At 36.2% G+C, this 20695-nt stretch overlaps 1 protein-coding gene across 9 annotated transcripts; it reads left to right on the top strand.

The window, feature by feature from the left end:
• Positions 1 to 1888: 1888 nt before the first annotated feature.
• phf20l1 (PHD finger protein 20 like 1) lies at positions 1889 to 20199 on the top strand. Of its 9 annotated transcripts, none has more exons than XM_007249693.4 (25): positions 1889 to 1982; positions 3322 to 3388; positions 3748 to 3881; positions 4233 to 4404; positions 4657 to 4752; positions 5322 to 5406; positions 5530 to 5618; positions 5932 to 6106; positions 7246 to 7371; positions 7554 to 7609; positions 7722 to 7950; positions 9268 to 9402; positions 10168 to 10356; positions 10565 to 10624; positions 10885 to 11175; positions 11421 to 11633; positions 12588 to 12644; positions 12742 to 12846; positions 13256 to 13399; positions 13522 to 13706; positions 15451 to 15550; positions 15667 to 15862; positions 16416 to 16665; positions 17540 to 17705; positions 18499 to 20199. In XM_007249693.4, exons 3-25 carry the CDS (start codon positions 3799 to 3801, stop codon positions 18639 to 18641), a joined length of 3345 nt encoding a protein of 1114 aa, XP_007249755.3. In that variant the 5' UTR covers positions 1889 to 1982; positions 3322 to 3388; positions 3748 to 3798; the 3' UTR covers positions 18642 to 20199. The 9 variants fall into 9 exon arrangements, with proteins under 9 accessions (XP_007249755.3, XP_007249759.3, XP_049336371.1 ...); XM_007249694.4 differs by lacking the exon at positions 1889 to 1982 and adding an exon at positions 2126 to 2670; XM_007249697.4 differs by lacking the exon at positions 3322 to 3388 and having other exon boundaries at positions 4233 to 4398.
• The last annotated feature ends 496 nt before the right edge of the window (positions 20200 to 20695 follow it).

The raw sequence follows: 20695 nt of genomic DNA, 5'->3' as shown, positions 1-20695 counted from the left end.
GGAGGGGCCTTCAGTAACCACCCAAGATTGGCTAAGGCCAGTGGGCTTACTTAATCATGTAACATTTTAACTTTAAAATCTTTGTGGAAGTGGGTGATTTAATAAAAAAGAGAGGGCTGTGAACTGAAAACTGACTGCTCTGTTTTACTTTGTGGGCCTCTCACCCCAGTTTCTAACACACTGCCCCACAGTTGTGAATTTAATTATTTATTTAGTGCAGCCTGTATTTAGCTAATACTGAATTTAAAAAAGAAAGAAAGAAAAATAGTGTGATTTTGATTGCCATTTTTGTGCTGGGCAATATGTGTAAAACTTAAACACAACACAAGTCTTGGAACTGAAGGTTGGTTCTCCTGGGTTGTCTATATAACTAAACTAGCTTTAATTATATAGTTAATACCTATTTTATTCTATTTACCTTGGCCTTTGTGTGGGTTTCACTGACAGGGATTAAGCACAGTCCTATACTGTATTTTTCTGTCAGTGGAAAATCTCTGTTTAGAAAGCTGTGAAGTCAAAGACTAGGCTTAATCCCTGACTGTAAATCTGCCCATTAAAACACTATATTTTCAGTCTGCTAAAAATAAGTCAACTTACTCAGTAATAAATATATAATTTTGAGATTTGCCAGAGAAACTATTTTTGTGAAATCTTCATTACTGCTTAATAGAAAATGATATAAAAAGGAATATTGGAACAGTCATAAATCACTCCAAGTTTATGATCTTCAATATTGTCTTTCCTCAAAGAATACTGACCTAGTACATCCAACTTTACATTAATGAAAATTATTATGGTGAAACTTATATAATTATTTCAACTAAATTTTTTATAGATACATATATAGTAATTAAAACATTTTCTTTGTTTTTTGCCAGGATATTAAGAGTTTTAGTCAAACTTTGAAATTGATGAAAAATTAAAAATAGTTTTTCTTTCCTTTCTTTGTTGTAATTTGAAATTGAATGAATATTTACATATCAACCTCAACTACATATTTATTTTGGTTTTAATATGTATATATGTTATTATCATTTGTAATTTTATCTTTTTATATATATCAATTTATTTTATGCTGTTAACAGAAAATGAGAAAATTTTGCTTAGGTATATTTGGTCTTTAGCTATGGGAAGTAAATGTCGTTTTTTAATTTTTAGTCATTATTTTTAGTTACTTTAATTTGTAATTATATCTTTTTTCTGTTAAGTTTGTATTGTGTTGTTTATCAGAAAATGCCAAAAATATGCTTAGTTATATTTGGTCTTTACTTACGGGAAGTGAATGTCGTTTTTTACATTTTAAGCCATTATTTTTAGTTATTATAATTTGTATATTTATCTTTTTTTTATCAATTTGTGTTATGTTGTTTAACAGAAAATGAAGAAATTTGCTTAGGTATATTTGATCTTTAGTTATGGGAAGTGAATGTCGTTTTTAAATGTTTAATCATTATTTTTAGTTACTTTAATTTGTATTTTTCATAAGTTTTATTATGTTGTTTATCAGAAAATGCAACTAATATGCTTAGTTATATTTGGTCTTTACTTATGGAAAGTAAATGTCGTTTTTTACATTTTTAGTCATTATTTTTAGTTATTACAATATGTATATTTATCTTTTTTTTCATTAGTTTGTGTTATGTTGTTTAACAGAAAATGCCAAATAATACAAATTATATGCTTAGTTATATTGGTTCTGTACTTGTGAGAAGTGAATGTCGTTTGTGACAATAAAACAAACAAATGTTGTCTTCAACATTTCAAATATAAAATTACAAAAGAAACATAAAAAATATAACAGCCGAGCGTCACTGTGCGTGCGTGCGTGCGTGTACCGTCACGTGACCTGTGCGTGCGACGCGTCCTCTGCGGTCTGTGCCCACCCTCCCCCTCCTCCCCCCGCTGAAACAGCTCTGAACTGAAGAATGAACAGAAAGCACATTAGGAACTAAACACTCAAAGCTCTCAATGAATTCACAGAGGTAAAGCCCAGCGCGCTCGTATACACAGCTTGTGTGGTGCAGTCCTGGTATTATGGCTGCCCTTTTAATGAAGGAGTAAAGTATTGTGTCTGGTTTTCTTCACATTAGCTACTTTTATTTCTCTGACTGGAGCAGTAGCAGCAGTGCTCAGATCAGCTGGTACAGTTCTAGCGAGCTAAGCCTTCTGGGGAACATTTAGCTAGTTAGCTCTGTGGCTATGTTAGCTAGGCTAGCTGCGGTTTCAGCAGGTCGTTTGGTGGCTGTATGTGTTCAGTTGTAGCTGTAGAACTGCTGTCTGTATTCAGCTGGTATTAAGGAGCATAACTTTACGCGCAAACCGCAGCAGATCGGACTGGAACCTGCAGAAAAGTGAATGAACTCGCTAAACAAGCTAGCTAGCTATTGTGCTAGCTGGCTAACTGGCAAGTGCAATGAAAATATGGCTAGCTAGCTAGGACTGAACAGAACTGGGTCAAATGCTGTTATTCGCGTATTCGAGAGGCACGAAACTACGATTATTGCTCTGCAATGGTGTTTAATGTGTTGTAAAATATTTTCAGTTGCTAAATACGACTGAAAAGGCTGTTGTCACTGTTAATGCTGCAGCCAGCCAGCTAGCTAGGTAGCTAGGTTACGAGCCTATGCTAGCTAGTTAACTAAATAGCTAAGCGTTTGTTTTGCTACTAAGGTAAGTGAACTTAACTAATTAGTTAGCTTTAGTTTGGTTAACTTTCAATCTATCTAGCTAAGCACCTAGCTATATATAGATAATGTTAGTTAAGCTACATTTGAATGCAGTTATTAGCTAGTAAACTTAACTCTTACCTTGTAGGTTGACTATAACCAGCTTTAAGCTAACTAATTTAGGTAGTTAACTTTATCTAACTAGTGTATTTAATGGTTAAACAGGTTATCTATGCTGCACGAGACCAGTACTTATCTAGACCATTTATTCTGTACTGGAAATGTAATTTTAGTCTACCTAACGCTAACTAACTGTTAGTTATTTATATTACATATAACAAACTGCTGTGTTGCATGACTGTGTTTTCTTAAAGGTACAACAACTAACTAGCTATTAAAGCACTCTTCTTTCATAACAAGCATAACAAGCTTGTCAGTTAGAGTAAAAAACAGCTGTAGAAAAAAACTAAGTTACATATTGAACCTTTAAATGGGAATCCGATGTGAAACATGATAACAAGTGCAAACTTGTTTGAGAATTAGCTGACTTCTTATTCTGTCCTGGTAATTTAATTTTAGTAAAACTAACGGCAACTAGTTAGTTATGAAATGTTACAAACTGCTGTATTGCATGAATGTTTGTGCTTTCTTAAAGGTACAATACCTAACCAGCTATCAAAGCACCTTTCTTTCATAACAAGCTCTGCAGCATGTCCGATAAGGTAAACATAACATCCCTGTAGGAAAACACTAAGTACATATTGTATCTTTAAAGGAGAATCCAGTGTGAATGCATTTGTGGTGTAATGGAACATGATAACCAGTGCAAACTTGTTTGTGAATTAGCTATTTGTCGAATAGCCCACCTCCATTGGCACACAGCATTCTTAATTACAGCACTTTTAGCTGATGCTCCCAACAGGCTTACGATGTTAGGGATAGGGGATAGGGGCTTGTTGCCCATGCAAAGAAATCAACATTAATAAGCTAGGATAACTACTGTTTTTGTTGAATGATAAAACTGCCTACAACTGTGTTGTTTTACGTTCCTTTACATTTTCACCCATTAATTTGTCCTCAGGTTGAGAGAACGCATGTCTCTTAAGAAAGATCCAAGCAGATCACCTTAAAGATGAGCAAGAAACCCCCTAACCGGCCTGGGATCGCTTTTGAGGTTGGAGCGAGAGTGGAGGCTCAAGATTATCTACAAAAATGGTAACTTGTCTTTTAAACCATCTGTTTGTATGTCCGCATCTTTCATTTCTTCATCTCCACTATGTTTCTCTGTGGTAAAAATGGTCATGGGTGCTTTATTCTAAATATATTTTTTCTTGAACTAGTACTGTCAACTTTCATGTGGCATGCTCTTGTTTAGTTTCATACATGTGCAAGAACACGTTGCAGTATTGTCAAGGCACTGTTCCGTTCACCACCACTGTAACATGATGCCATAAATGCCAAAAGTCTGTTTCAAGTGAATTTCAGGATATATGCTGGTTTGGATATTTGGATATAAGACTTACAAAGTTATGAACTCCTGGAACCTTTTTTTATTCAATCATGTAGGTATCCATCACGTATTGAGAAGATTGATTATGAGGAGGGGAAGATGCTTGTCCATTTTGACCGCTGGAGCCATAGATATGATGAGTGGATTTTGTGGGACAGCAGTAGATTACGTCCTCTAGAGAGACCAGCACTCCGTAAAGAGGGACTAAAAGAAGAAGAAGAGGTGTCTGTATGTTTGTATACCTTTAACACTTTAAAACTGTGGAAGACTTTAACTGTCCCAGACTGAAATGTATAGGATAGAAACTGACTTGTACGAACTGCAGAAAACATGTTTGGTTACATGCCTTATAAGGAATGTTCTAGTTAAAAAAAAACATTTCCATTATGTAGATCAGAAGGGTTGTTCATTGATCTCATTAACCAATTGTTAATGAGATTGTTAATTGAAGTATTGTTTTCTTGCAAACATTCCTACCAGGAGAGACTCAGCGAGATGAGAGCATCTCGCCTGCGTGAGCTTCCTGGATGTACAGAGAGCACAGAGGACCAAACAGACTTGCCACAGCAGAGACAAGTACATACATACTTCAGCCGCCGATCTGCCCTGATCTGGCTCTCTATTAACTGCTTGTCTCATCATTGTTTGGGTTTTTTTCTCCATCAACTACCGCAAAAAAAAAAAGATTTTAGGTTTATCTGAACTTCATCCATTTTTAATTGTTTGTAGAAGTAACCGAGTCTGTGGGGGTTTGTTACCAGTTTCACGTTAAATAGATAGTTAAGTTCATTAAAGAGTCCTACAGAGTGCTTTAAAGTGTTAAATGTCAAAAGCAATAGTGTTAGGAAAAGTATTAAAGATTCAAGATTAAAAAAAAAAAGTTTAACAAATTCAGTTGGAACTTCAGTTGACTGATTTGAAAACCATTGAACTACATGACTGTATGTTTATATATTATTCACACTTCCTAATGTCATTGCATGTAATAGCTTCTAAATATTTGTAAGAAGTTAACTTTCTCATTTTGCTGTGAGATGTGTTCTAATTGTTTAAACTGTATGAAATGTTAAGAAATGCAAGAATGAAAATTCATCTGTGATGTAAAACTGATTTTAAGTGAGCTTGTGTATTTGCTTGAACTACAGGAATTGAGGGATGGTGAGGAAGTTCTTGCCAGATGGACTGATTGTCGATACTACCCTGCCAAGATCGAAAGTGTCAACAAAGAGGGCAAGTGTCTGTTTTTTTTCCACTGTGTTTTGATATGAATATATATTGTTAAAAAATGTCAGTCTTATAGGTAGAAAAATTACGTCAGTGCCAATTTAAATAAGATATATTTTTAATTCACAGGAACTTACACAGTCCAGTTTTATGATGGGGTGGTTCGCTGTGTGAAACGGATTCATATTAAATCGATGCCAGATGATGCCAAAGGACAAGTAAGTTCTCTCCCATAATTTTCTCCCCAAGATGCCATAGATGACTAAACTGCAGATTGTGAATGTTTACAATGTTATTTCAAATCTTGAGTATTATTTCTTCCCTCACTTCTCATTTTTCTCAAATTGATAGAAAAGTTTGAAATGTCCCTCTTTGAATTGTCATTCATCCATCTTTATTTTATCATACACGATTTCAGAGGCTGTTTTTATGTATATTTGAGTTATATAAGCCAATGCCTAAGATAGAATTTTTATGCAGTTGCTGTTGCTAATGTTCGCCTTGACCAGTGACCTGTTCTGTGTGCTGAAGCAGGATTGGATTGCCCTTGTGAAGGCAGCTACAGCTGCTGCCAAGACTAAAGGAGGATGTCGGCCTCGCACTAGTGCCAACAGCAACAAAGACCGAGAGGACAGAACTGATCTTAGGTTTGATGAACTTGAAGAAGAAGAGGAGGAGGAAGATGAGGCAGACTCTGATGGACTTGGTACTAAGAGTATTAGTTAAGTTGTTAAATTAGATCTGTCAGTTAAATATACATATTATTCCCCTTAATATTCTGCATATATTTGTACAGTGGCATTCAATACCTTGGGCACCTCTGGTCAAAATATGTTGTTATGAATAGCTAATGGATGAATTGGTGACCTGAATTCCAAAAGACATAAAGTTAAAGACACTTTTTTTTTTTTTAAACAAGATTACATTTTTCATTTGCATCTTCGACAATTTCAAGATGACACAAAATGAAAAAAAACCCAAAGCAAATGTTTGGACACCATGTATGATTAATAATTAATAACCTTAATGAGGTTCTTTTGGCAAGTATCACAACTTGTCAATTTTTTTTGTAGCCTGGTAAACTTATTTCTTGCGAAAGGCTTCTGGTTCTGTGAGATTCACAGGGTATCTAAGGATGTTTTTACACTAGCATCTGGTTTGGTAAAAAAGTGTGGTTGCACCCTTGGTGCAGTATGTATGACAGGTATGAATACAGTAATCAAACTCTAGTGCAGACCAAAACAACTGCACCAGGACCTGTGAGAGGAGGTGGTCTCAGGCTGGTTCCTACGAAACCTGGAGCAGTTAGTTTGTGGTAAAAACTTAATTAAACCTCAAACCAACCCAACTATCAAATATGCTCACATTTGATCTTAACGGCTATTTGTGGAAACACACTTAGATGCACTTTTCTTTGCTTTGTTTTTAATGTTTAGTTTAGGAGACTGTAGGAGCCATGGCAACCTTTAGCTTGTGCCTCTTGGTGTAGTCCATTGTGGATTGTGATGTGTGTTTAGGAGCAGTATTCTTGCAATTTTAAATCCTTGTAAATTTCTTCTTTTTTCTGCCTTACCTAAAAAACTAACAAATGTTTAACCAGTTGAACTGTAAGTGTGTAAATTACAGTATATACTTAAATGCAATGCATGGATGATAATGTGTAAGCTTGCCTAAATCTGGTTTTAGTTAGGTTGCTTTTAAATTATAAAGCATCAGTGTTGAGGTCTTAGGAACTTCAAAAAAAAAAAAAGACAAATTTCTTCCTAATGTAGAGGATTATGCTATCATAAGATTCCCCCCTCTGCCTCCCCCCCAATCATGTGTCTGTCCCCTTGCCCTATTAAGCCTCTTCTGATGAGGACGACTGTAAGCCGTCCCCCGATGAGCTTGAGATGACTAAAACAAAAAGGAGAAGAAGCAGACAGGACAGTTTCTGTAATGTGAAAAGAGCTCGCGTCAACAAAGTTGCAGGTATGTTTTGACTCATTAAAGAGTGAAGCATACACAGCATTTCCATGACTGGGTTTGTTTGTAAATGATGCAGTATAATTTTAGTTTACAGGATAATAGCTAATACAGGATAGTGTATTTGTTGAATGTGTAAGATTATTACCCTTTTTTTAAATTTATTTATGCTTTGTACCTTTTCCTAGGATGTGTGAAAAGTGAAAACGACTGTAAGGAAGAACTTCCCATGTCTGTACAACAGGTGTGACTTGGACTTTATAACATGGGTTTCCATTTTTATTCAATTTTGACAGTGCTAGGGCAGTAATGCTCCCTCTGGATTATTTACTTTATTTTCTTGCATTGTGTTGCAGCCTTCCTCACACAGAGATACAGCAGCCAGTAACAGCCCAGGGGAGGAAAGAACCCTGTCTGTTGTTGCCCAAAGGCATCCTCTTCCTCTCTCCACCAACTCCCCAGGCACTTCACGGTCAAGGAGACTAAAACACGATTCTGGGGAGTCAACCATCAGCAGCACAAGCACAGCCGCAGAACCCAGCCCGTCACCCAGCTCCATTCACACGCTCCCTGATATGAACACAGGTGGGGTTGATTGCCTTGTATGTTACTTTTTAACTTGTGAGCTGCTTATTTTTAATGTCGAAAATTGATCTTGTTCATAAAAGGTTTTTAAAAAATCAGTCTGTTTATGCAAGGCTTTATTGGTGAACATTACTAGGACATTACATGGTTACTGAACTAACTCATGAAAGCTTCTTACTTTCATCTGTGTGTAGACTGAATTCATATATGCTGTGTATGTGATTTTTACATAGCGATATTTTTATGTGACATTTTACATTACATTGCATTACATTTGGTAGACACTTTTGTCCAAAGCGACTTACAGTACTGATGTACATAACATAGAGTAATAGAGGACATAGAATATAAGTTCGTGGTTTAAAAAAAAAAGAGGCTAAAGGGAAATAGTGGGATAGAGGAGGAAAGTAGGGGAAGTAGATGATCCTGTGCAACTTCGCTGTCCAACAAGGTGCTTGATAAAAACAAAAGCTGTAGAAAATTGGTGGAACCAGCAATGTTACTAAGGAAATCCCACAAGCTAAAACACATTAGATATAAATAAAACATGGATTTTTAAGAGTTGAATAGAACAGTTACTGTATATTGCCTGACTCACACTACAAGATAATTGGGATGAATGATTAATGAATGTTTGTGTCTGGTGTTTCTTCACGCATTTTTTAAAATCATCAGTAAAAATCTTGTAGTGTGAGCCAGGCATTATTGTTTAATGCACTAAACCCCATAGTAGTTACTACTATTAATTATTTGGTACATATAATAAACTCTAATTCTGGAGCCCCTTAGAATTCTGCCTTAGGTTCTATGAAACTGATGGTAATTATGACAGAATTGTCGTTTTAGGGTGAAAATCTGATGTGCAGGTCTACGTTCAGTATTTGAGTTGTTAACATATCTATGCAAGATTTAAGCAAGATCTAGTTGAGTATTTCAGAGGTATCGATTGCTTAGTGGTTGATTTATAGATTCCTTTGTTGTAATTGGTAGGTGGTATTATGACATAATTGCTGCAGACATTTTATTTTATTCAAAATGTTTTTATTCATTATTTATTTATTAGTTGCTGTTGCTGGTTGCTGGTTATTAAAAAAGTGTGGAATTCCTCAGTCAAGTGTTTGTTTAAACCCTTTTCTGTGATAAAGCATGGCCTTACACAAAAATACACAGTGTCCGTGTATATTTTGCAGCTTGATAAAGATATATTTTTGGGTCGATGTCATGCTATGTGTGACATAAGGTCTAAATCTACATTATAAGTAACTGTCTGTGTGTGTATGTGTGTGTTTGACCTTCTGTTTGTGTATATAAAAACAGCTCCTTCAAGTTCACCTCAGAGGCGGAGAAGATCTCAGCGTCTAGCAACAACCTCTGACCCAACCTGCCCCCCTTCACCACATAACCAGGATTCCAATCAGAGCTCACCCCGGACAGACAACACACAGAAAGCAGGTAGGAGATCCAAGCACTTAACAGAAACTGTTCCAGGAGGAGTTTTATTAGTCAATTTGCTTTTGAGGATCTTGATTAGTTGAATGTGATTAGTGTTTTTAGGACATTTATTGGATGGTGTTTAATCGTAAGAGCTGCTCAGATAATATGATCTATTTTTTGCGATTTGTAGTAGTGTAATTTGTGTGAAATGGACAGGACCCTGCATTTCCTGATTAGATGGCAACACAGACCTCACTCACGACTGCAGAACCCCAATAAAGTTGTAGTTAAAATCTGGACTTGATGCTAAATCTTTAAACTATATCTGACTTTCAGTACTGGGTTGCACAATAAAGGTGCCTGTATGTTAAAGAACAGAAATGAAAATGAATATTGTCTTATGCTTTGTGAGATATGTTATGAAATTGACATTAAGTCTATAATTGCGCTGTCAGTTGGAGCAGTTAAAGGGGTGAAAACCTTCCATCAGCAGACTAAACAATATTGATTTTACTTAAAAGTAGAGTTACAGGAATAAGATTAGGCAAACACAATTTAACTCCACATGGTTTCACACCTCCTTCAAATAATTTCAGTCCTTGCTATTCATGCTGATTTATGGCTCGCTGAATCATGCTTGATGATTAAGCCTACTTTCCCCAACCACTGTTTTTTGTCAAGGGATGCAGATGGAAAACATGGTTAGGCATGTTTCCTTTCCCCAGTGTTTTTGTGAAGTCATTACTCAAAACAACCTCAGTCCAGAATTCTAATTTATTTCAGACTGTGACAGTGGCTGCGTGGTGAAGACTGAACCTTGTGTAAACAAGCCAAGCACAGCAGCTTCTTCCATACATACCTCCTCAGTTCCTCCCCCTGGAACTGCTCAGTCTCCAGTCCCTGAAAAGGAAAGGATGACTGACATGTTGCTAATTAATCATGCGGCAGAGAAATCATCACCTGCTGTAACAGGTATGCTTGTGTAGGTCATACACAACAATGACAGTAACTTACTGTCATCTTTTTAATGGTTAAGATGAGTTAAATGTACAAATACAGAATGAGTCACCTCAGACTTGTCAAGTTGCAGTCAGAGATGTTGTTGATACAAGCTGTGCTCTCTTCCTCTTTCCTATTTCACCATCTCTGTGTGTGTGTGACTGTGTCTTTCTCTGTCTAGCCGCAGGTATAAAAACTGCCTCCAGGACCCCCAAAGCCAACAAACACACTAGGGAGCCCCGTATGTACCTGTTATGTTATTAAACTATACTGGGTAGTGATATGGCATCAGGTTAACCAGACAATTGCATGACAAAGTATAGGGATAAAAAAAGTACACTGCTGAAAAATATTTAAAATGGTCATATCTTTTCTTGTTTGCTTGTTCTGATGATTAAACAAATTTAGATTATATAGATTGTAATTGTTAACTCCACAATTACTGTAGTAATTGATTAGAATATTTAAGTGACGTGTCTTTTTACTGTTTTTTTTTGCCAGTAATAAACATCAAGAGATCTGATGACCCCACTTCTCCTAATGAGCCTTTGATTGACCTGGACCATAATAAGTTCAAGTGTCAAATTCCTGGCTGTACTAAAGCCTTCCGGAAAGCCAAGCTACTGGACTACCACCTAAAGTATTACCACAATACTGACAAGGAGCTGGAGAGTGAAGTGTGCTCACCTGAGAGATCTGGTCGCACCAGGGCCACATCCGCTTCTGTACCCAACAGCACTCTGGTGGAGATACCAGACAACAAGAGGCGCCGGACAGTCTCCACCTCCTCCTGTATGTCCAATTATGAGTTTAGTCCAAGAATCTAGATATTTGTCTGATTTCTGTTTTAAATGAACTGTTAGTGTAAATTACCTCTTCATCAGTTTCATTCATATATCACAGAAGATTAATGATAAGTGGCTAATGTTGCAAATTGTTGTTTAAAATCAGTGTTTCATTTCTTATCTTTTAATCTAAGACTGTCTTTGCTGTGCTTAATTACCCAGTTGGTTTACCGGTGCTATCCTCCTTTACAGCTCTGTCTCCACAAGGCCATATGTTACAGCTGGACTGTGCTGGCTCCTGCCCAAAGCCTCCCAAATTCTGTAAAAAGAAGCGGTCCTCTGCATCTGTCAGCTCAGACAGCACTGAAGTTTCACTGCCTCCTCTGACGAAAGAGAAAACTTTTGACAACTTCCATGACAAGATGCTCAAGAAGGTCACTGATAAGGACAAACACTTAGAAACAGGTACATGACTTACATAAGATTTATGATGCCTGTCAGTTCTCTAATTTTTAGGATTTTGCAGTCAATGAGCTTAATATTAAAGCGGCATTGTGTATCATTTACATTTTCTTTCACAAATCCTCCACCCTTAAGATTGACAACAAAAGCATGTGAACATGTGTAATGCTGATTACTGGCATATTTCATTTTATCATGAAGTGATGTAACAGTGAACCAATCGCTGCACCAGTCCAAAATACAGTTATGTAATGCTGCTTTAATTTGGAGTATTTTGTTTTTTCTGGATTCATTTCTAATTGCTTAAAAAACTAATGTTTCACATCATTGTGTTTCTTGGGCTTTGTTCACGTTACCAGGCTGAAGTGACTGAAATCTGTTTTGTTTTTTTTTTGCTCAATGTGGCTCAGATCTGATTTTTTCATGGCTGTGTGAACGTGCCAAATAAATTTTTTTTATTTATTTTTTTTTATCAGATTTGAGTCACTTTCATATGTGGTCCTAAATCGGATTCGTATCCGATCCAGGGACATGCGGCATAAATGTGAACGGTCAGATTGGAATTCATGCTTCTTTTTGCTTTCACACATGCACTATGTGTTTCTCTTTCATACCCACACACATCTCTTGGTGCAGCTTTGCAGCTAGACGCAAGACGCCTGGCCTTTTTTCACTTTTCCCTTTATAAAGCAACAAGTCGTTTCTCAAATAGGTGAAATTTTACATGTATCAGTGTGCGCATGTGAGACACACAGATTCAGGTCACTTACATTTGTGAATGTGAGCAGTCACTATAGCCAAATCTGTGCTGAGCAAAAAGTCGGATTTGAGCAATGTGGCTTGTAATGTAAACGTACCCATAAAGCAACATCATTTGTAAATCAGGACAAATCATTTTAAACTCAGGACATAGTTTATTATCTTATTTATTAATGTGTAATTATTTTCTGTTTTCAGGACTGTGTATAAAGACTGAAAGAAAATTCAAGATTGAAGAAAAATGCCAGCTCATTGGTAATTTTGCTTTAGATGCTGTTTTCTGTTTTCTCCTGCTGTTTTCTTCAAGAGCTTTGCTAAATATCATGCTGACCTTTTGTTACTATTCCTTTAGCAGGGAAAAAGAGGGATAAAGAACGCAGAGACAGAAAAGACAAGGATCCTTTTAAAATCAAGCAGAAGAAGAAGAAAAAGAAGAAGAAGAAATCGAAACAGCACTGTAAGAGATGTTTGTATTCTACATATCCTGTAAGCTTCCTCACACTTGAAGACACACTTCAACATCTTTTCAAAGAAAAAAGGGGAAAAGCCACTTGAAATTTAAAGTGGGTGCTGCTGAGTCTATTTTGTCAAGCATATTAGTTTGAGTGTTCTTCTCAGTGTGGGGTAAATTAAATTCAAACCATGCTCACAGTTTATCAGACATATTACATTTTCTTTATTGCATGTAATTCTTGTCTAAAAAGACGATTTCTAACTTTGTCTCAGAGTTCTGTCTAAGTAAGTGTGAGTGTGAGTAAGTGTAAGTGTGTCTATCCAAGTGAAAAGATAATTGGATAATAAAATGTTTAAGCATGTCTAGTCTGCTGAGATCAATAATAAAAAAAAAACATCTTGTGCCCCCTCAGGTTACTCAGACATGGACGAGGTCTCTGTGTCCTACTTGGAGAGATCATCATTTTCTCCGTTTCGTTCTTCCACCAATTCCTTCTCCAAACACTCAGCCTTCCAATACCCCCGTGCCATTCTGTCAGTTGATCTTACTGGGGAGAGTGAGTATTCAGTTACTTTAAAAGAATGCTAGCTCTGAATATGTATTTATAAACTACATGTTTGGTTTATTGGGCTGTGGTTTTTACCGTTTACCTCGTTTACTTCTCTAATGTCTCGTCAGATCTGTCAGACATAGACTTCTTGGAGGACTCTACCACAGAGTCTCTGCTGTTCAGCGGTGATGAGTACAACCAGGATCTGGACTCCATCACCATGGAGGACTTTCAGGATGAGGAAGAAGTAACAGCTAATGAGATCGTCCGCTGCATCTGTGAGATGGATGAAGAAAATGGTTTCATGATTCAGGTTTGTTAAACACAAAAAGGCACTGTGACCAAAATGATTAATTTAATTGAACCAGGAACATTTTATGTCATCTCACTAAAGTAAGTGAGTCATCCTTCTTATCTACTGTTTTATCATTGTTTAACCAGTAATAATGAGTCTTGGTATTAAAACCAACCATCTAGTGTAGTCAAAAGTATTTGGACAGTGACAGGAATTTGTATTGGCAAGAACTTGGTGTTGTGTGTAATTTTGTTTTTCATGTATTTTACACTTAAATTATAAATTAACTTTAAATTGATGCTGATTTTTGAGAGTCATTTAAGTATTGCAAAACCTATTAACACACTGTTTCACCCACTAGTGACAATGTGGGTTTGTTTTGGTTTTCTGCTCCAGCTCACTGGGGTGAAAGGGAAGCAATGAGGTTGAACTGTTAAACTGACAATATATAATTTAAATTTAGAATAAAAATTAAACAATATATTTTTCTGTTCTCAGGCTAAGCCAGATTAGCCATGACCATTTTTGCATAGATGTGGGACTAGTGGGCAATCTCTGTATTTGCAGATATTCTACATAAACCTGCTACAAATGCAGTAAAATGAATAAAAGGCTGGTGTTAGTTTAGTCAACTTGTAATCTAGTGTCAGCTAGGCATTCTGATTTTTTTACTGTAATCTTCAGTGTATGAGCTATATCAGTATAAAATATCTGTACATTCTAAAGATCTGCTGATGGAGAGGTTTTAAATAAGGTCTTCCAGTACTGTTACTTGTTTTATTTATTTATTTATTTATTTTAGAATCATTCATCTGTAAATTATTGCATAAAGCCTGTGACCTTTACACATAACCAGATACTCTTTCTCGGCAATGCAGACTTGTTCAGAATCTGCTTTATTATGAAGGCTTTGTGTTTTCTGTCTTTAGCAGTGTGTTTTCTGATTGCTGCCCTGTATTTTTTTGTAAATTGCCTGATTTAGATAAGAATCATTAAGATCATTTCTATTATTTCATCCTACTACTGCTTGTACTACTAATGCTGCAGTAAGTTTTAACTGATGAGATGACGTGCATGTTAAGAAACCACTCCAGATACCACATCATCTGTAAGCAGATTTACACCTGATATGCATAAACTAATAAAGCAGAACTAATAAGTTATTTGTTTACTTTTGGGTTCCTAAAATGACTTATGTAATGGTCCAGAAGATGATTCATTAACAGTTTAATTTTAGTTCTGTTTTCCCAAGGCTGTGAATATTGGCCCAATATTTAGACTGCAGTTACAGAACACCCAGTCTCATTAAGATTTAATAAATATGAGATGTAGCAGAGAAATTGCCTCGCAGGAGATTTGTGTAAATTTGGTTATTCAAAAAGCTGTCGCTAGGGGGCAATCGTAGCACGTGTAATTTCTGCAGATGATAAAAAAAGTAATATTTAGTTCCACTTTCAATCTTAATAACTTGATTAAACTACTTGAACTAATCTGTTGTGGAGAATCCTCTGAATAGTCTAGTCTGGTGTGTTAAATTAGGATAGATTTAAAAAGGTTTTGTTCATGTTTGATCCATTTTGAATATCCTGTAGAAGCTGAGTTTTTATATGTTTAATTTTTAATTGAGTTTACCCGAGATTATAATTGTGTTAAATCTTAGAGTGAACATAGATATGATTTGCACAACTGTTGAATAATGTCATATATTGCTATGTCTTGTGTGGTTTGTAATCGTGTGTATATTGTTGTTTCTCTCCTACAGTGTGAGGAGTGTATGTGCTGGCAGCATAGTGTGTGTATGGGTCTGCTTGAGGACAGTATCCCTGAGCAATATATTTGTTACATCTGCAGAGACCCACCAGGTAATAAGACACACACTCAACTCAGTATTTTAACTTAATGAAAGCTGACTAAAAGTAGCATATTGAAGAAAATAAAACTGACCTCTGAAACATGATCTCATTCATTTATGCATCAGGGCAGAGATGGAGTGCCAAATATCGTCATGATAAAGACTGGCTTTATAAAGGCCATATGTACGGCTTGTCCTTCCTGGCGGAAAACTACTCGCACCAGAATGCCAAGAAGATTGTTTCTACGCACCAGTTACTGGCCGATGTTTACAGTGTTAAAAAAGTGCTCCACGGGCTGCAGCTAAAAATGGACGTCTTACAGTAAGAGCATTTTTTTGTCTGTGTAAGAAAAATACAGAAATGGCACAGAACAGCTTTATGCATTTGTATAATTAGAAGTGGGCAATATTGTGATTTTTTTTTTTTTGTTATTGTGGAACAAAAAAATGTTATGATAAAATTGCTTTCCTTAAAAAATCTTAAATATTTTAGCATATTGTGATATTGATGTTGAGCATAATGAGCCCTGTTTAATTGGATGTTCTGGATCATATTTTAAACATATATCACTGCACTGAGTTTTCAACAGCAGTTCTTAAAATCTTGCACACTTTTATGCATTTTGTCTGGGTCATAGTTTTGAGACTTGTTGTATTGTATCATGAGCAAATATAATTGTGATTATACTATTATTGCCAACATCCCTGATGTCCAGTGCCTTTTAAAATAGTTTGTGAGTAAGCACTACTTTTGTCACCACCGTTTTTTTGATAGAATTTGAATCTGAGTCTTGTTACCCGGTATTGTATTATTACCTTTTATAAAGGCTTATGCCACTTGCTTGTAATATGTTGTTAAATGTCTTACTCCCTAGAAACAAACACAATCCCAGTTTGCACTTGTGGGCTAGTTCCTGGGTAAACTCTGATGAGGACCAGCCAATGGGTGGCGTTCCTGACTGCATCATGTTTCAAGAACACTTCAACCAGAACTCGAACCCTGAAACCTACATCACCAGCGAGCACAGCTACCAGAAGCCTTCTAGCACAGGCCATCCACACACTCAGGAGCAGGCGTCCCAGACTACACCTCAGACAGTGTTGCTTGTACCAAAGGAGGAGGAGGTGACTAGATTTTGTTGCTTTTCTGATTAAATTTGAAATTGTACAGTTTGTGCTTTTTAGGATAGTATTAATTAGTCAATACATCATGCAGTACACCAGTTAATAAAATAACCCACTGGTATTATAAACATCTAGATCAGACCTATCAAACACGCTGTCTGGAACTGTCCTAAAAAGAACAGGCCAAATAAATGTTAATTTCATTTTCTCAGAAGAGCAGCTGTGCTGCTTTTTTGGTTTGGCTGAAGTTGAGATCTCGTATTAAAAGAACTTCACTCTTCCTAACTGGAATAGATGCTACTCTATAGGCAGCAAGTTGGAGAAAGTCAAACTTAGCAAGACAACCAGTCAGAATTTCTATTTCGGGGCATGACAACTAACAGTCATACTCTGTGGCAGAACCAGTCCAAATCTACAGTTAGAAATGTGTGGGATTGACAGTAAAACCAGCACAAGTTCTATTTCAGCAAAACCTTTAAGGGTTCCTACACTCTCAAGGCTGACAGATGTCCCCCACTGTCCCCCAGTACATTTTGGTTTAAAAGCTGTATGAGCTCGGTCAGAAATGTAACTGTATGCAGAAAAAATGTTTCACTGTGCATCAAAGCAATACATTTTTTTTGCTGCGATGGATTCTGACTGATTCGTGTCCCACCTTAAAGCTGCTCTGAACTTCCAAACTACTATTAAATTCGCCTCCCTATGCTCTAATCAGTCAGTGTTGTGGTTCAAACTCACAAATCCACAGTGTAATTTCACATTGCTTAGTTGCAGTGATTTAAAAGTTTTGGTGTGATAGTTCTGTTCTTAGAATTCTTCAATGACCAGCCCCATTTAAAGTCTTGTCTGTCTGTCTGTCTGTCTGTCTGTGCAGGTGAGTAGTGCTATTTCACTCTCTGGCTGTATGAAAGAAAGCAGCTCAGGGCAGGTGGAGCAGGCTAGAAACTGTCTACAGTGGCAGATGAACCTGCTCACACATATAGAGGATGTCCAGAACAATCTGGCTGGCCGGATGGACCTTATTGAGAAAGAGCTGGACGGTGAGTTTGCTTTTCACTATTAATATAATTGACTCTTTTGAACAAAGCTACTTGTGATTAGCATTCAAGTTGTTATATTTTTTAGCAAAATATCTACTATGCAGGGTTCATGCAGCCATGAAAAACCTGGAAAAGTCATAGAATTTGAAAATAGCAATTTCTCAATTACTCAAAGTTTTGGAAAAGTCATGAAAATTTGGTCTTCAAATCTTTGTGTTTCCGATTATCGACGGAGAAAATCTATTTTGAGATAACATATACGTCATTTAAGTTGTTAATCTAAACCTACACGATGGAGCTCTCAGGATCTGACTATATTTTATTATTAAAGAACATCAGCATTTTTATCCGATTCATTTTAGGCCCACTATAATCAGTTTTAGTTGACTTTTGGTTTTATTGTCCATGCACTGATTTTTTAAAAATCGTATAGTCATGAAAATTTGCCATGAAGGCATGAAAAAGTCATAAAAAAATCATGGAAATTTATTGGTTATAAAGTGTATGAACCCTAAATATATAAAAGCCTGCATGCCATTGCTATTGTTGTTTAGAAAATAGTGTCAACTTTACCAAGGAAAAACCTTCATTTTCAGTGAAAGTCGATACAAAAAGATTTTATTCTAAATAACTTTGGAGTTTTTATATTGGTCCATTACTTATGAAGCTTCTACACAATGTATATAACTGTCAAATTATTTACATTATGTTAGATTGGAAGACCTGCAAAAATAGATATAAACGTTTTTGAAAGTTGACCAAAGAAATTCCTGCTTCTCTCTCGTGTTTTCAGTGTTGGAGAGCTGGTTGGATTTCACTGGGGAGTTGGAGCCTCCTGATCCTCTGGCCAGACTGCCTCAGCTCAAGTGCCGAATCAAACAGCTGCTGACAGACCTGGGGAAAGTGCAACAGATGAGCACCCTGTGCTCTGTGTAAACACGGTCATAGAAGCGAGGTGAAATCGTAAGGGCTGTGTGTGCGTTTGTCAGGTGCTTACGGACAAGATCGCACATCTGTGCTGAACCTACATGCTGCCTACTGTTGAAAGAGACAATCTAGGGCATGAACCCGTCTCCACTAACAGTAGCAGTAGATAGAGTAGGAAGAGAAAGAGCTGTGCTCTGTGAACTTCGAAAAACCATTGCACCTTAATAGTGCGTTCTGTTACAGTTTCAACAAAGCATGAAGTAGATGACGTTGTCTGTTCATTTGAACACAGTGAGTCCACTTGCACTGTTTAGCAGTCTCAACAACTTTACAGAACATTAGTTTTAGGTGATGTTCCCTTTCAGATCCTTTGTTGTGATAGAAATGTTCATTACAATACAGATAACACAAAAAAGCACACAGGAAATGTGCTTAAAAAAAAACAGTTTGATACATCACTCTGGAAAAACACTTTTTTGGTTCTGATAACAACACAAAAAAGCACACAGGAAATGTGCTTTTTAAAAAAAAAAAAAAAAAACAGTTTGATACATCACTCTGGAAAAAACACTTTTTTTCTTTCTCAAAGAGGAAACTCCATGTAAGACCATTTCAGATCTTTAGAAATATTGAATTATTTTGATTGGAATTTGTAAATTAGTTTCCACCTGTTCAATCCATGATTTTAAAAAATCTGAGGATTTGTCATTTCAATATCATACACCTAGAAGTGAACTTTTTAAACCATCTGTTTGATTAGATGAAGACATGCACATCTATATCGCCGTTTATTGATTGCAACAATACAAAAATAAAAAATCATTAAAAAAAACACGAGGTACGTATAATTTGAATAAGTGAACAATTAAGGCCAGTTTCTTATTTAAAAAAAAAAAAGGATTTATTACCTGGCCTAATGAATGTCCAGCAAACATACCCCTGTAAAGAGGCAGAGATTAAATGTAAAAAATAAAAAATAAAAAAATGAATACAATAGGATGGGCTCCACTACAAGTGTTCTAATCCAAGTTTTTTTCCAAATACTTGTCAAATAGGGAACATCTATGATTTTCACTGTCTCTCTGGAGAAGTCTGCAGCACTTCTTCCCTTTTCTGGTGAAGTGCCGCTGGTCAGTCCTTTTTTAACAGTGAATTTGCCCAGCTGGTCCAGGACGAGTAATCTACACATCCTTTTCTTATCTCTTGTCTCCTTATTCTTCATTAGCCAATTCTTTTTGTCAGGTTGTTATTTTGGGTGTCCCCAGTGCAACAAGCTCGTCTGAAGCTGGATGTAAATGCATTCTTCAAGCAGATCGGTGCAGATTTTTGGGGAGAAATGTATATACTGTTTGTATGTACTGTAAAGAAGAGGAAAGAAAATAACTAAGGTATAGTAGGACAATATATACTTGAAATGTCTGTTTATTCAACATTTCTATTAATCTGTATAAAAGTGTTTAGAACTGAGGTCGATTTTGATGAGATACCAGCTGTACATTAAAGAGTTTATTTAAAAAAAACTTGATGCAATTAACTTTATGTACTTCAATAAAAGATATTCTGACTATTTTGGACTTTTCATCATTGCATATGTGCTTGTAATTGTCTGGGCTTTGTCATTAAAGGCTTGTAAATCGTCATTTCATCTTAGCTGAAAATGGTCTTCAGAAAGCAACACTGTTCAGTGTGTTCAAAGTGGTGCTTGAAAGTTTGTGAACCCTTTAACATTTTCTATATTTTTGCATAAACCTAAAAAAGTAATAAAAACCCAGTTAATTTAGGAAAATTATCCAATATTGTATATTGTGACTGCCAAAACAGTTAGATTTCAGTATATGAGGTATCCCGCATTTACAGCAATAACTGCAACTAACTCTGAGATGTTGGGTAGTTTCCTCACATTAACTGATCGCTTCAGGTGCTTTCACAACATTTCCATTGGATTAATGTCAGGACTTTGACTTGGTCCTTAAAAAAAAATTGGTAGAATTTTGTGGTATTTAGGGTTGTTGTCTTGCTGCATGATCCACATTCTTTTGAGATCCAGTTTATAAAAGCCTTGT

This window comes from Astyanax mexicanus, chromosome 6, assembly GCF_023375975.1.
Source record: "Astyanax mexicanus isolate ESR-SI-001 chromosome 6, AstMex3_surface, whole genome shotgun sequence".
NCBI lineage: Eukaryota > Metazoa > Chordata > Actinopteri > Characiformes > Acestrorhamphidae > Astyanax > Astyanax mexicanus.
This window is presented reverse-complemented; position numbering and strand designations above follow the sequence as displayed.

Excerpts from the sequence above, each read along its gene's own strand:
- phf20l1 (XM_007249695.4), top strand. The coding sequence starts at position 3,799 with ATGAGCAAGAAACCCCCTAACCGGCCTGGGATCGCTTTTGAGGTTGGA. Across the intron at positions 4,405-4,656 it reads AAGAAGAAGAAGAGGTGTCT|GAGAGACTCAGCGAGATGAG; the intron begins GTATGTTTGTAT and ends CATTCCTACCAG. Across the intron at positions 15,551-15,666 it reads CATCTGCAGAGACCCACCAG|GGCAGAGATGGAGTGCCAAA; the intron begins GTAATAAGACAC and ends TTTATGCATCAG.